We start from the raw sequence: 14,600 nt of genomic DNA, 5'->3' as shown, positions 1-14,600 counted from the left end.
ATTTTTCTGTTTTCATATATCGCATTCTTATTCCACTACAATACCTATATTTTCTACAGTTATGTATGACTGGATTTTTTTAACCATCCAGATACATGTCTTGTGACATAATAGAATCTTTTTTATTCTTAGAATGAAAGAGCTACACCATAGTACAGAAAACTTATTAATTTACTATATCACAGCTACTATGGTGTGGTATGTAAATTATGTTTATGAAAATTTATGATTATTCAGATTAAGTCCTGTATATGTAATGTTAAGATTTTTTTACTTTATTTTTCTGAGAACTTGATTTACTAAAAGGTAAATAAATCACACTAGAATGATTATAAATATATCATTATTATTTTAAAAGGTATGCCCCAGTCCTCTTCTTACTGTTGGATAAGCTCATTCTGAAACCACAGTTCCAGACTCTTCTCCTGAGTACAATAAACATATTTTATTTATTTATTTATTTATTTTTGAGACGGAGTCTCGCTCTGTCACCCAGGCTGGAGTGCAGTGGCGTGATCTCGGCTCACTGCAACCTCCGCCTCCCGGGTTCACGCCATTCTCCTGCCTCAGCCTCTCCGAGTAGCTGGGACTACAGGCACCCACCACCATGCCCGGCTAATTTTTTGTATTTTTTTTTAGTAGAGACGGGGTTTCACCGTGGTCTCGATCTCCTGACCTCGTGATCCGCCCGCCTCGGCCTCCCAAAGTGCTGGGATTACAAGCGTGAGCCACCGCGCCCGGCCAATAAACATATTTTAAAGCAGTGGTAAATATTTGTTTTGTCTGCAACTCCATCTCCAACAAGTAATTTGTTCAACAATTGTCAGTATGAAGTGGATGTCCTTTACATCAGCTCCCTAGATTTTTTCAAGGCCATTGGTGCTTCACAACATTTTTTCAGAGGTTACATTCTGGTCACTTTCTTTATTGTCCATTCAAAACACTTGCTGAGACCTAGGGTGTCAGATTCTATTTTGCCTGTTATTTGACATTCCCTTCTCTTCCTAGGCCATTTAGCTACATATTTCCTATTGGACTATCTGCTTTGGCATTTAGTAAATAAATACCGTAAGTCACTGAGGGTATGGGAAGAAATATTGAGTCATAGATACCATTTTCTCTTAGGGAATTTTCCTCTGAAGGCTTGCAAGTGTGGTATATATAGTTCAGTGTAGTGCTACCAGCTTCTGTTCTAAGGACACAGCTAATTGGGTTTATAATCCAAGATAATTTAAACAGATTATTTAACCTTTTTATGTTAGTGTTTCTATTTTGTATAGTGGTTATAATAAAACCATTTACTTAAGATTAAGATCTTCATAGATCTGAAGAAATATTGTACTAGAATGCTTAGTGAAAAATGTCTGACACATAATAAACATTCCATACATTTTGGCCTTTGCTCTCTGTTATTTTTACCATCAGCTCTCTATCTCACCCTTGAAACCTGGCTCAGCCCCTGTGGAACTGTAGTATATCACCCCTGTCCCAAAACGAAGACCTAGAATATTTACCCTTACATGGTTCCTATATCCAAGGTCCCAGAAAGGTAGAAGGAGGAAATGTCACAATAATATTCAAAATATCTGAAAGCAAACTGCTATTGTTTTAGTTTGAGAATCGAGCTTGATAGAATTTGACATTGTATTTCCCTAAAATATTAAACTTGTATACTCTCAACAGTTATATTATAAATATTTATTCAGATATATTCAAAATTTATCCATATTAATGATAATTATTTAAATGCTCTTTAGCTGTTCATCACCATATTAATACTAGGAATAATGACAGCTAATTTTAATTGAGTACTTCCTAACTGTGGCCTAGTTATAGTAAAATAAACACTATTAGATACACTCCATCAATTATTACAGCAAGTCTATGAAACATACTGTATTACTAAGCCAGTATTAGAAATGAAAAACTCATGGGAAGGATATGTATAAAACTTGCTCAAAGTTACCCAGCTAATAAATGGCTGGGACACGATTAAACACCTATGTAGTTTTCTTTCCTGAGCTGAAATCCTAAATCCTTGGCTGTATGGCCCCTCATTCAAAAGCCCTAAATTGGCTAAAATTTATATAACAGAAAATTCACAGAATCGTTTCCTTCTACTTTTCCACTACCAGGGCTATTAACAGTCCCAAGCAAAAGGGCAAAATTTTTTTCTACTTGAGATAAGAAAAATATAGAGTGTGACAGAAGGTATTCTACCAATATAAAAACACTTTACCAGGAAAACTGAGAAGGGGGCTGTTAACCTTTGGGGAAATATAGGCCTTCAGTGGATTCTTGCTAGAGACATAAAAACGTAGAGAGAAGATTTTCATTTAAAAGCCTCCTCCCTTCAGCAAAGTATATTCTGATTCCATTATCGTGTTAGGTTCCTATATAGTTATAAGTAACCCCATGTGGTTTTAGAATTCTTAAATATTCACACACATAGTCATCTGAAAATGAATAAATCCATGAATGACTAAACAAAGTTTATTCCTATATCATTTTCAATATCCTTAAATTATGCTTACATCCTTAAATCGATTGCCTCATTCTCAAAGCACATAGTCTGTAACTCATAAAAATAAACACCTGTCGGCCGGGCATGGTGGCTCACGCCTGTAATCCCACCACTTTGGGAGGCCAAGGCGGGCATATCACCTGAGGTCAGGAGTTTGTGACCAGCCTGACCACCACGGAGAAACCCCGTCTCTACTAAAAATACAAAAAAATTAGCCGGGCGCTGTGGTGCATGCCTGTAATCCCAGCTACTCAGGAGGCTGAGGTAGGAGAATCACTTGAACTCGGGAGGCGGAGGTTGCGGTGAGCCAAGATCATGCCAGCCTGGGCAACAATAGCAAAACTCCGTAACACACACACACACACACACAAATATATATATAAAATTCATTTAGTATGGGAGAGTATGAGGAAACAGAAAGTAAAAAAAAAAAAAAATAGGAAGACCAGCAATAATCTCACTTTTTCATGAATTTGTTAGCTCCTTCTGAGCTCCACTTAGTTACTTTCCCATTCTTCCCTGCACACCGTCAACACATAAGGACTCAAATTAAGATGATGTATATGTTTACACTCCAAAATTTTTAAAGAAAAAGGAGAGAGAGAGAAAAAAGTAAAAGAAAAGAAACCCAAAAGAGAAAATATAGCTAAGGTGAACTGGTGAGTTTCTACTCAGAATCCTTATTATTGAGCATGATGTATTTTGTTTTCTTTATGTATAACGAAAATCGAAGAGAATTATAAATCATAGTTCATTTTTATGATCAGTACATAAATAAAATTTGAGTCTTTCTTGGCATTCATTACTTTATCTTAAAAACACAGAGTATTTACTTCTTGTGTGGCAAAGGAGGCCTAATGGGGAACCATGACCTTCATCTCAACTTGACAGTAAAAAGGTTCTCCTTCCTTCCCCTTTTGCTTGCCATGTGTCTGAAAAAGACCAGTAGCAAAATATATAAAGAACTTTCAGAACTTAGGAGTGAACAAAGTCAAATTAGAAAGTGGGCAAAAGACATGAATATACATTTCACTGAAAAGAATATATGTTCGGAAAATCAGAGCATGAAAAGATGTCAACATCATTAGCCATTAGGGAATGAAATATATACCCAATGGAATAGTTACAATAAAAAATAATGACAACACTGAGGGCTAGCAAGGCTGCAAAGAAACTACATAACTGCTGCATGGTTGATGGGAATGTAAAATAGCAAAGCCTTTATAACAATTTGATACTTTCTTTAAAAAGCAAACAAACAGTTTAACAGGCAATGACATTATGACGCAGCAATTTCACTCCTGGGCATTTACAGCAGAGTAATTTTTACAAACCAATTTAATTCAAAAACTTTACACAAATATTCAGAACAGCTTTATTTTTAATAACCCCAAACTGGAAACAATCCAGACATTTTTGAAGGAGTGAATAAGTTTAAACAAAATGTATTACATTCATGCAATGAACCACTACTTAGCAACAAAAAGAAACAAGTTATTGATATAGACAACAACCTCCATAAATCTTCAGAGAATTATGCTGAGCAAATAAATCTAACCACAAAAGACTATATGATATAGAATTTCCCTTGTAGAACATTACTGAAATGACAAAATTATGAGAATGCAGGAAAGATTAGTGGTTATCAAGGGTTAAAGATGAGGTGAAAAAGAGGAAAATAGATGTGGCTAGGAAAGAACAACATGAGGGATTCCATGGTAATGGAAATATTCTGTGTGTTGACTATATCAATCTCCATACATTGGTTATGATATTGTACTATACTTTTGCAAGATGTTACCACTGGGAGAACTGAGATAAGGTTACAAGAGATCTCTCTACATTATTTCTTATAACTGTAAGTAAATCTACAACTATATCAAAATTTAAAGGTTATTTTAAAAAGAGAGTTCTTAAATTAATAATTCATTCTCCCAACCTTAGAAATTAGAAAAGGAAGACTAAACTGAGCACAAAGCAAGAAAAATGAAGAAATGATACAGATTAGAGCAGAAATCAATCAAATAGAAAATATAACAAAAAACGATAAAGAAATTTAAAGATCCAAAGTTTGAATCTTTGAAAAGATAAACGAAATTGATAAATATTTAGATGATGAATAATGTAAAAGGCCCGGCACGGTGGCTTACGCCTGTAATCCCAACACTTGGGGAGGCTGAGGTGGGTGAATCACTTGAGGCCAGGAGTTCGTGACTAGCCTGGCCAACGTGGTGAAACCCTGTCTCTACTAAAAATACAAAAATTAGCCAGGCATGGTGGCAGGTGCTTGTAATCCCTGCTACTCGGGAGGCTGAGGCAGAGGTTACAGTGAACCCAGGAGGCGGAGGTTACAGTGAACCCAGATCCTGCCATTGCACTCCAGCCTGGGCGACAGCAGCGAAACTCTGTCAAAAAAGAAAAAAAAAAAAAAGAAAGAAAAAGAGATAATGTGTTGATTACCAAAATCAGGAACAAAGGTTACTACTACCAATCCTCCCCCATCCCATCCAAATATATGAATTATAAGGGAAATACTATGAAACACTTTGTGACCACAAATTATACAACTTATATTTAAGGTAGAAAGTCTTAAAAACATATAAATTATCACAGCTGAAACAAAAATGAATAGAAAATCTGAATAAATATGTCGAATTAGCAATTAAAAATCTTTCATAAGGAAATATACAGGACCACATGACTTCACTGGTAAGTTATTTCACATATTCAATGAAGAAATGATACACATACTCAGAAAATAGAAAAAGAGAGAAACTTCCCAATTCATGTTATAAGGCCTATATTCAAAAGCAAAAATAAAAAAATAAAGAAAAAGAAATTAAAAAAATTAAAATTAAAATTAAATTACAGATCAATATACATCACAGATATACAGAAAAATCTCCAGTAAAATATTATCAAACTAAATTCAACCGTATATAAAAATGATTGCACTCCATGACTAAGTGAAATTAATCCCAGAAATGCAAGATTGTTTTTCTATTTTAAATACAAAATGTAATGTAATATACTGTGTTATAAAATAAAGAACTAAAATGAAATGATTATCTCAATGATGCAGGAAAAGGATTTGACAGAATCTAACATGAATTAATAAAAAAATAGAATGGAAATTCTTCAACCTGATAGAGGACATCAACAACAACAACAACCAAAAACATTACATTTTACAGCATATCTAATGGTGAAAGACTGGATATTTGCCCCTCAAAATTGGCGACGTGCCAAAGATGTCTATAATGTTTACTCTCACTAATTCTATCCAATATTGCACTGGAAGTTATAGTCAATACAATGAAGAATACATTGATAAAGCCATCAGGAAATGGAAGTGGCTGGGCTCAATCGCTCAGGCTTGTAATCCCAGTGCCTTGGGAGGCCAAGTCAGGAGGCTTACTTGAGGCTAGGAGTTCAGAACCAGCCTGGGCAACAAAGACAGATCCTCTTCTCTACGAATTTATTTATTTTTTTTAAATTAGCCAGGCATGGTGGCATTCACCTCTCAGTCCTAGGTACTCAGGACGTTGAGGCAGGAGGATTGCTTGAGCCCAGGAGTTCAAGGTTGCGGTGAGCTATGATTGCAAGTTACTGCACTCCAGCCTGGTAGACAGAGAAGGACACTTTAACTCTTGAAAAAATTAAGAAAATAATTATATTCACAATACTATACAAATAAACTCTTGGAAATAAATTCAGCAAAATATGTGTAAGAATTGTATGCTGAAAACTAATAATCTAAGCAAATGGAAAATCATTCCATGCTCATGGATTGGGAGACCTACCATTGCTTTTCTAGTAATTCTCCCACCATAGATCTATAGATTTTATACTATTGTTACCATACATTAGCCATATTATATGAACATAAATATTTCATTTGTGAGCCTCATATCTAATTATTTGTTATTTACATATAAAGTAATTATTTTAATATGAACTCTTTGAAAAGCACTTTAAAAATAGTTCCCTGAGACCTTGGCTTTCAAGTTCTAATTCAACTATTCAATATGAACTAGAAAATTTAGTAAACAAATTGTCATCTTCTGCCTCATTATCTTTTTATTTGGAAAACTATGTTAGACTCCAAGGTATTCTCTCTTTACTTCAGTGTAACAGAAGTAACCGGTTTAACTGTTCAGAACCTGACATTTACTTAATCATGTCTTCTTAGTGTTCAGGTTTATTGTCTTCAGTGACTGGATGCCAATCTGCTTCCTTTTTGACTTTGCTAGGCTCGGATTCATCAGATTCTCTACTTGTGTCATTTGGAATGGATAGACCCTCCCACAGGGTAGAGGTTATTCATTCTCTCTCTCTCCACCACAACTTTTGCCAAGAGCAAGTCAGGTTTTTGGTCAAGCTAAGTTTTTACTGCATGTTTTCCTTCAACTAAGTGTGAAAGAAATCTATTAAATAATATTTAATTTGGTCTCAAATGTGAACCATACTCTCCAACCTAGTATTTCTACCAAATAACCATGAACTGAAATTTACTTCATAGTTTTGACCTTCATAAATTGTTTGTTTCCCCATTTATCTTCAATTCTTATATATTTTTAAATTATTGATATCAACTCTGGAGAAAAGAATAAGTCTTACACCCGGCATGACAACAGGTACAATTAAAGAAGTATGTTCCTTAACATGAGAAGAATGTTAACCCATTTCAATCACAAGTATTTGATTTTTCCCATGAGTAACACTATGCTATGCATTGTGGAGTTTACAGAAGAGTTGAGATATGATCCTGACTTCGTGGTATATAATTTCATTTGATAGGGCAAGGCATATGTGGTACAATAAAGATATAGATGTTACTGATGTACATGAGAGCCTTGTGGGCTGAGTTCCTGTATAGAAGTGGAGTTTGTGTAATCTTGAAAATGGATAGCATCTGGATAAGAAAAGAGGCAATCAAGTAAGAGAAATGCCCCGAAATTGCTTCTACGATAGTAGAACAGCTTCCTTCAGAAAAAGCTACATAGACATTTAAATTTAAAATTATAGCATCTTACAAATATATAAATACCATTTACTTTTATGTCAATACATTTAGGGAAAGTATCTAAGTCAATGTTAAAAATTCTATTTCAAATCCTTGCATGCATCTCCTTTCAATAATTAAATAATAGTGAACTGTGTTTTGAAATCATCAGACACTTCAAAATTAGTTTTCTTTTCAAATAATGCAACGTAGTAAAATGTGGACTTGCAGAGTTCTTATTTTACTGTGATTCTTTTATGAAAATACTGTAGGACCACTTAAAATTTTTCCTTAAACTTTCCACAAGTGTAAAGTAGGTAAAACACTACAAGCAATATTTGCTGAATTATTACAATGTATTATATGTCTTTTACTTAATATGAGTTATACACTGAGAACTTTTTTTTTCACAATAATTCTCCGAGATGAAGATAAAGTGGATGAAAAGTTGAAGTAAAGATGTATTCACCCTACAAGACTTAATGTTGAGACTGGGCTTAACTCAAGATTGCACTGGCCAAGGGATTAAAGAGGCAGAGGAGAAACTGCTTCCAATGTTGTTTCCCAATAAATCAATAAAACTTGTCAGGTGTTTTCATCCAAGGAGAGAGTAACACTAACCTCTATCTTCATGTATACATTTTTTCCAGGCTTTTGGAGCTTGTCAATGATTCCTAAACTTGGCTTTATATTAGACTCTCCCGGAGACCCATTAAAATCCCAGTGTCACCAGGCATGGTGGCTCACGCCTGTAATTCAAGCTACATGAGAGGCTGAGGCAGAAGGATCCCTCAAGCCCAGAAGTTTGAGGCTGCAGTGAGCTATGATCATGCCACTGTACACTAGCCCAGGTGACAGAGTGAGACTCTGTCCCCTTCTCCCCAAAAATCCTGATGTCCAGGTTATCAAATTAGAATTTTTGAAGGTATGATTGAGGCAGTGCTACTAAAAGCAAAGACAAAAAGAAGCAAGCAAGCAAACCACTTGATTCTAATATGGAACAAAGGTTGAGAACCACCAGATAGAAAAAGAAAACAAATTAATTAATACTGATCATCTATTACCTTTAAATAACCTAGATCTCAAGAGATCCCAATATACAAAACTTTGGCTAGGATCTGAGAATCTATTATAATTAGCATTTTCATTAATCTTAATATCTCACTCATATCATGCACAAAATTCAATGTAAGATGGATCATAGACCTAAATATGAATGCTAAAGCTTCTAGAAGAATACTTTGAGGAACATCATAATGATCTTGGGTGAGATAAATAATGATTTTTTTTCTAGAGCACAAAATGTATTAAACATAAAAATAAAAATTGTGTTAATGTTTTTACTATATTAAACTTATATTCATTTATTCAAAAAAACCTCATTACATATGTAAGGAACTCCTAGAACAACAGAAAAAAATAACTTATAAAGGGGGGCAAAATGATTGAATAAATTTTCTTCAAAGACATACAAATAGCCAAAAGGTAGATGAAAAGATGTTCAACATCACTAATGATCAGAGAGATACAAATAAAAGCCAAAATATGATATCACTTACCACTCATTAGGAGAGCCATTATGAAACAAAACAAGACATAACACGTGTTGGCAGTGATGTGGAGAAACTGGAACCCTTGTACGCTCTTGCTGGGGATGTAAATTGGTTCAGCCACTGTGAATTACAGTATGGAGGTTCCTCAAAAAAACTAAAAATAGAACTAATATATGATCCAGCAATCCTACTCTTGGGCATATGTCCAAAAGAATGGAAATCGGGATGTGGTAGAGTTACCTGCATACCCATGTTCTTTGCAGCATTACTCACAAAACAACAAAATTTGAAAACTTAAATGTCCATCAGCACATAAATGAATAAAGAAAATGTGGTGTATAAATACAATGGAATATTTTCAGCTTTAAGAAGGAAGGACATTCTGCCATCTGCAAGAACATGGATGAACCTGGAGGATATCATGCTAAGCGTGATAAGCCAGTCACAGAAGGATAAATTCTGCATGATTTCACATATATGAGCTTTCTAAATAGTCAAACTCATAGAAATAGAGAATAGAATGGTTAGGGGAAGGAGGAAGAAGGGTTGCTGTTCAACAGGTATAAAGTTTCAGTTGTGTAAGTTGCGTAAGTTCTAAAGATTTTCTGTGCAACATCACGCCTATACTTAACAGTACTATATTGTACATTTAAAACCTTACTAAGAGGATAGATCACAAGTTATGTTTTCACCTCAACGAAAAATGAGTAGAAATGTCACAGTGAGATAACACATTTGAAATACACAGACCTGACAAAATATTTCTATGGAAAGTAAATAAATCCTACAAATTGTTATGCAGAAGATACATCACTCAATTAGAAGTGGGCAAAAGACTTGAACAGTCAGTTCATAAAAGAAGACAGACAACTGGGGAATCAGGATAAGAAAATGTGCTGAACATAGTTGGTCATCAGAAAAAATGAAAATAAAAACCTCAATGAGATGTCATTACATATCCAAGAGAACTGGTAAAATTAAAATGGCTAAATACCTGGAGAGCGATATGGGAGGATAGCTCGAGCCCAGGAGTTCAAGGCTGCAGTGAGCTGTGATTGTGCCACTCCACTCCAGCCTGTGTGATAGAGCAAGATCCCATCTCTTAAGAAAAAAAATTGGGGTCTGAATATAGCAAGTGTTGAAGAGGTTATGAAACAAAGAAAATCTCATATATTCGTGGTGGGAGAGTAAATTTACAGCTATATTTTAAAGAAGTTTGGCAATTTCTTTTTATTTTTCAAAGGGGGGGCCAAATTATTATTATTTTAAAATTTGATTACAACCAATTTTGTTGTCATTAACATTAGAGGCATTAAGCTGGAATGGATATATACCAAAACCAGAAATTGAGTTTAACAAAAATGGGAATAGGCGTTGTTCAGTAATTTCAGATTAGAAATCAATTTAGAGAAACAAACCCCATGCTTACATTGATTGTGCCGCAGATTTAAACTTCAGTAGTGCATTAGTAAACTGTTCACATTTAGATCTTCACCTTGAGATTTGACAGCTGTTTCTTGAAAAAAATCTCAGTACCTTGTGCAAATAAAATCGGTCTTCCATGTGCCTTAGCACACACTTCAAATTTATCCATTTTATATGGACAAAACACCTGCATGTGGGCAGGGCAAAATACATACTTTCATAACAAAACTATAATATACCTCTCAAGTATGAACAATATACACATAATACATGGTATACAGTATTTACAAAATATAAAATATAATACAAGCTGTTTGTATGTAATTTTTTAAACTCATCTTTTGCAACTGTATGTTGCAACAAGGCAAATTTCCATTTCTGTACCAATTTTCTCAAGAGTCTAGGGATAAGGGAAAAATTATGTTTTACACACATACTGAAATCTGAAATCTAAGTTTGAACTTTCAGGAGCATTTTTAAGTGTACTGCCATCAGCTCCCTGTTTTGGTTGGAATTTTCAACACTGCTTCCCATCCAGTGACTAGGAGGCTTTGGAAGAACACTAGGAGAAGGTGGCTCACTAAACTTTGCCCCAGCATAATTTTCCTTTTGGCTCACTTCAGTTAGAAATGCTGATTTCTTCAAATGCGAATTTTTAATGTTCTCGGTATTTTTAAAAGGCTTTTTTTCCTGCTTCTGAATTCTGTCAGATGAAACAGAATCCTGTCAGAAGTTGTTTTCATTTCTTTTTGCAGAGGTGATCTTGGTTAGTGGCAAGTTATATTTGCTTTTCTGTCTGTTTATCTTTGGTGGCTCATACAAGTGTATACCATGAACAAGCTGGCCATGGGGAAGGGCAATCTTCTCCGATTTTCCCATCTTTGATTTTAAAACCTCTTTCTTGAGCGGGGTTTGGCCGGGAGCCGCGGGCCGTAGCGGGGCAAGGTCGGGGCTGGCTCCCTCCGTGCGGGTCGCGGCTGCAGGACTCGGGGCCAAGCCGGCGGCCGGGCCCGGGACTTCCCGCGCTCCTCTCGGGCGGGTCGCAGGGCTCCGGCCGCCCTCCAGGCTCGGCCGGTGCTGCTGGTACTGGTGGAAGTGGCTGGGCAGCTGCCCTGCGGGGCTGGCCCGCACCTTCTTCTTTCGCCGCTTCTTTGGCGCTGCCCGAGGGGTGCCTCCCGCCACGGCGAGGCTGCGGCTGGGCAGAGCTGCTGGAGCGCGAGGCTGGGGGGTCAGACAGGGGCCATCTCCCCCTAGGAAGTGAGGGAGGAAGACGGTCGGGGGCAGTGCCCGGGGGTCCGGGATCCGGGGTAAAGGAGGCGGAGCCGTGGTCACCATCGGGAGGGCCCCGAAGTAACCTCGGAAGGAAAAGCCAAGCGGCGCAAGGCGGCCACCCAGGACGAGCGGCTCCCGCTGCGGGGCGGAGACGACAGTCACAGCGCTAGGAAGCTTGTCGCTCAGCAACGAGGAGAGGAGAAGGTGAAGCCAGTGACGATAGGGTGGCGGCTATGGATGCTGCTAGGAGAGCCAGAGAAGATCGCGGAACATGACTCGGGCGGTGGCAGCGCAGCAACCGGCAATTTCTTATAAAGTTAAACTGCACACATACCCAATGACATCGTGATTCAATTTATAGGTATATACCAAAAATAAATGAGGGTGTGTATTCACACAATAGAGACCGATATAAAATTATTCATAGCAGGTTTTTTTTGTAGGCAAAAACTGGATGGAACATCTATAAAGTGGAGAAGAGATAAATTATGATATTGACTTACAGAATAATAATACATAGCAATAAAAAATAAAATATTGACACATGAAACAGCATAGATAAATCTCCAAAACATCATGTTGAGTAAAACAGGTCAGATACAAAAGCATAAAATCTACATGACTCCAGACAAATTTGACCAGTGGTTGTCATTGACTGGAATAAAGCACCAGGACATTTTCCGTGCTAGTGAAACTTCTTTATCTTGATATGGCTGGTGTGAATATGAGTGCAGAAATACATAAATTTAAGGTATACATCTTAAATTTGTTCATTTTATGAAATATAAATTTAGTCGTGGTAATGCACCTCCAAAATTTTTTATTAAGGCTATAATTAATTTTATATTTTTATTTATAAAAATGAGTGATATATCACATTATATTTGAATATTTTTCTAATAGAAGACCTTGTGGCTTAAAATTAAGTATTCTGTTTAATACTTATCATAAATTTATAATTTAATAAGTGATTTATAACTGCACAATAACATTACAACAATTTTCTATCTAGATAAAATTGTCTTTATTTTAAATTTGTACAGCAACTTTACATGGCTTACCTAAACCACACAATTATTACGTGATATAATTGGGACTCTAATCCAGGGCTGTTTCTAAGTAATATGTTCATTTTTCTTCCAATTGATAACTTGAATATATCTTTTGAAAAAATTATTAATTTTTAAAATTTAATTAGTTAAGATACTCTCAATTTATTGAAGATTATGTGGTTCTTGTAACACTAAATGGGTTAAAGTCATACTTTTGACTTCTATTATTTATGTGATTTTATGTGATCTTGGCCACTCAGCCTTTTTTTGGTAAAAGGGGAATGATAATATCTCTCAAGAGTATTGCAAGATTCAAATGAAATTAAATGTGTTGAAAGCTTCTGTAAGAAATGTACAGAGTGCACAGAAGAATCTCAATTTTTATAAGTTTCTCAATTTTCCCTTTACATTTTCATTCTTATTGTCATCCGTCTCTCACTGATGCTGCTGCTTCTCATGTAGCCCCCTAAGTGCAGACTAATTCTCACCCTCAGCGCTCTAACCACTGCCCCTAGAAGTAGAGCAAGTGTCCTCTTGCAGAATACTTTTACTTCCTTCTCCTCAAACCCCTCCAGCTTGGAATCTCATACCATTTGATTATATTGATCACTCCCAATTTTTAGTCACTTTCCCTTGTTCTTTGAAGTCTTTACAACCTGACTTACTGCCATTATTTTGATGTCTCATTTAAATTACTTATCTTCTTTGACATTTGACCTCGTCATTTCCAATGTACTTGCTATCTTCAGTATCTAGCTATTCAATCTCATGATCTCAGCTCAAACCACGTTATTACTCCTAATTGCAAATTTTTACAATCTTTTAAGTCTCCTGCCTTCTGAACATTAACTTCTATCTTTCTAGTTCATTCCATTTACTACAACTTCAAAAATACTGTGGCTCATCCTGGATCTACAATCTCATACAATATACAATATAGTCCTTATACAATTCTCAATCCAGTGTTCTCCACACATCCTTTACTTCTCAGCAAACCCACCTTCAAAACATTTAAATAATTTTTACTACTGCTGTTATCCACCCAGGCCAAGCCAACATCATGTCTCATCTGAATTTTTATCCCCCTTCCTGCTTCTGCATTAGCCCTCACCTTCAGTCTATTCTCAATACCCAAGCAAGAATATAACATAATATCATAGAGATCATGCCACTCTGCTCACTCACTTTTAAGGACTTCTAATTCCACTCTGAGTCATTATTGTACAGATTATACAGCTCTACTCATGCTCCCCACCAGGCACACTTCTTGGATCACAGCCCTGTTGCTCTTCCCCTTGTGCCTCTGTTCCAGCTTTGCTATACCCAACACTTCCTGGTGCTCTTTGGGCAGGCTGGGAATTGTCTCTGTGTTAGCCCATTCGAGCAGCTATAACAAAATACCATAGACTAAGTAGCTTATAAATGACAGAAATTTATTTTTCACAATTCCGGAAGCTAAGTCCCAGATCAAGGTGCTCACATATTCCATATATGGTGAGGCCTATTTCCTAGTTCATAGACCCATCTTCTTTACATATGGTGGAGTTGTCATATGGTGGAAGGGACAAACCAACCCCCTCAGGCATCCTTTATAAAGGCACCAATCTCCTTCACGAAGGCTCTGTATTCATGACATAATCACCTTCCAAAGACCTTAACTTTTAACAGTATCATACTGTGAATTAGATTTCAATGTATGAATTTGGGGGGATTGTCAACATTCAGACCATAGCACTCTCACATTAGATGCTTTGTACATGGCTTCTCTG

The 14,600-nt window shown here is 36.2% G+C and overlaps 1 protein-coding gene across 1 annotated transcript; it reads right to left on the bottom strand.

Moving 5' to 3' along the window:
- Positions 1-10,959: 10,959 nt before the first annotated feature.
- On the bottom strand, positions 10,960-12,234 carry LOC129480273 (proline-rich nuclear receptor coactivator 1-like). The gene has a single exon (XM_055274004.2). It carries the CDS (start codon positions 11,840-11,842, stop codon positions 11,234-11,236), a length of 609 nt encoding a protein of 202 aa, XP_055129979.1. The 5' UTR covers positions 11,843-12,234; the 3' UTR covers positions 10,960-11,233.
- Positions 12,235-14,600: the final 2,366 nt, after the last annotated feature.

Source organism: Symphalangus syndactylus, chromosome 4 (genome assembly GCF_028878055.3).
Source record: "Symphalangus syndactylus isolate Jambi chromosome 4, NHGRI_mSymSyn1-v2.1_pri, whole genome shotgun sequence".
Lineage (NCBI taxonomy): Eukaryota > Metazoa > Chordata > Mammalia > Primates > Hylobatidae > Symphalangus > Symphalangus syndactylus.
This window is presented reverse-complemented; position numbering and strand designations above follow the sequence as displayed.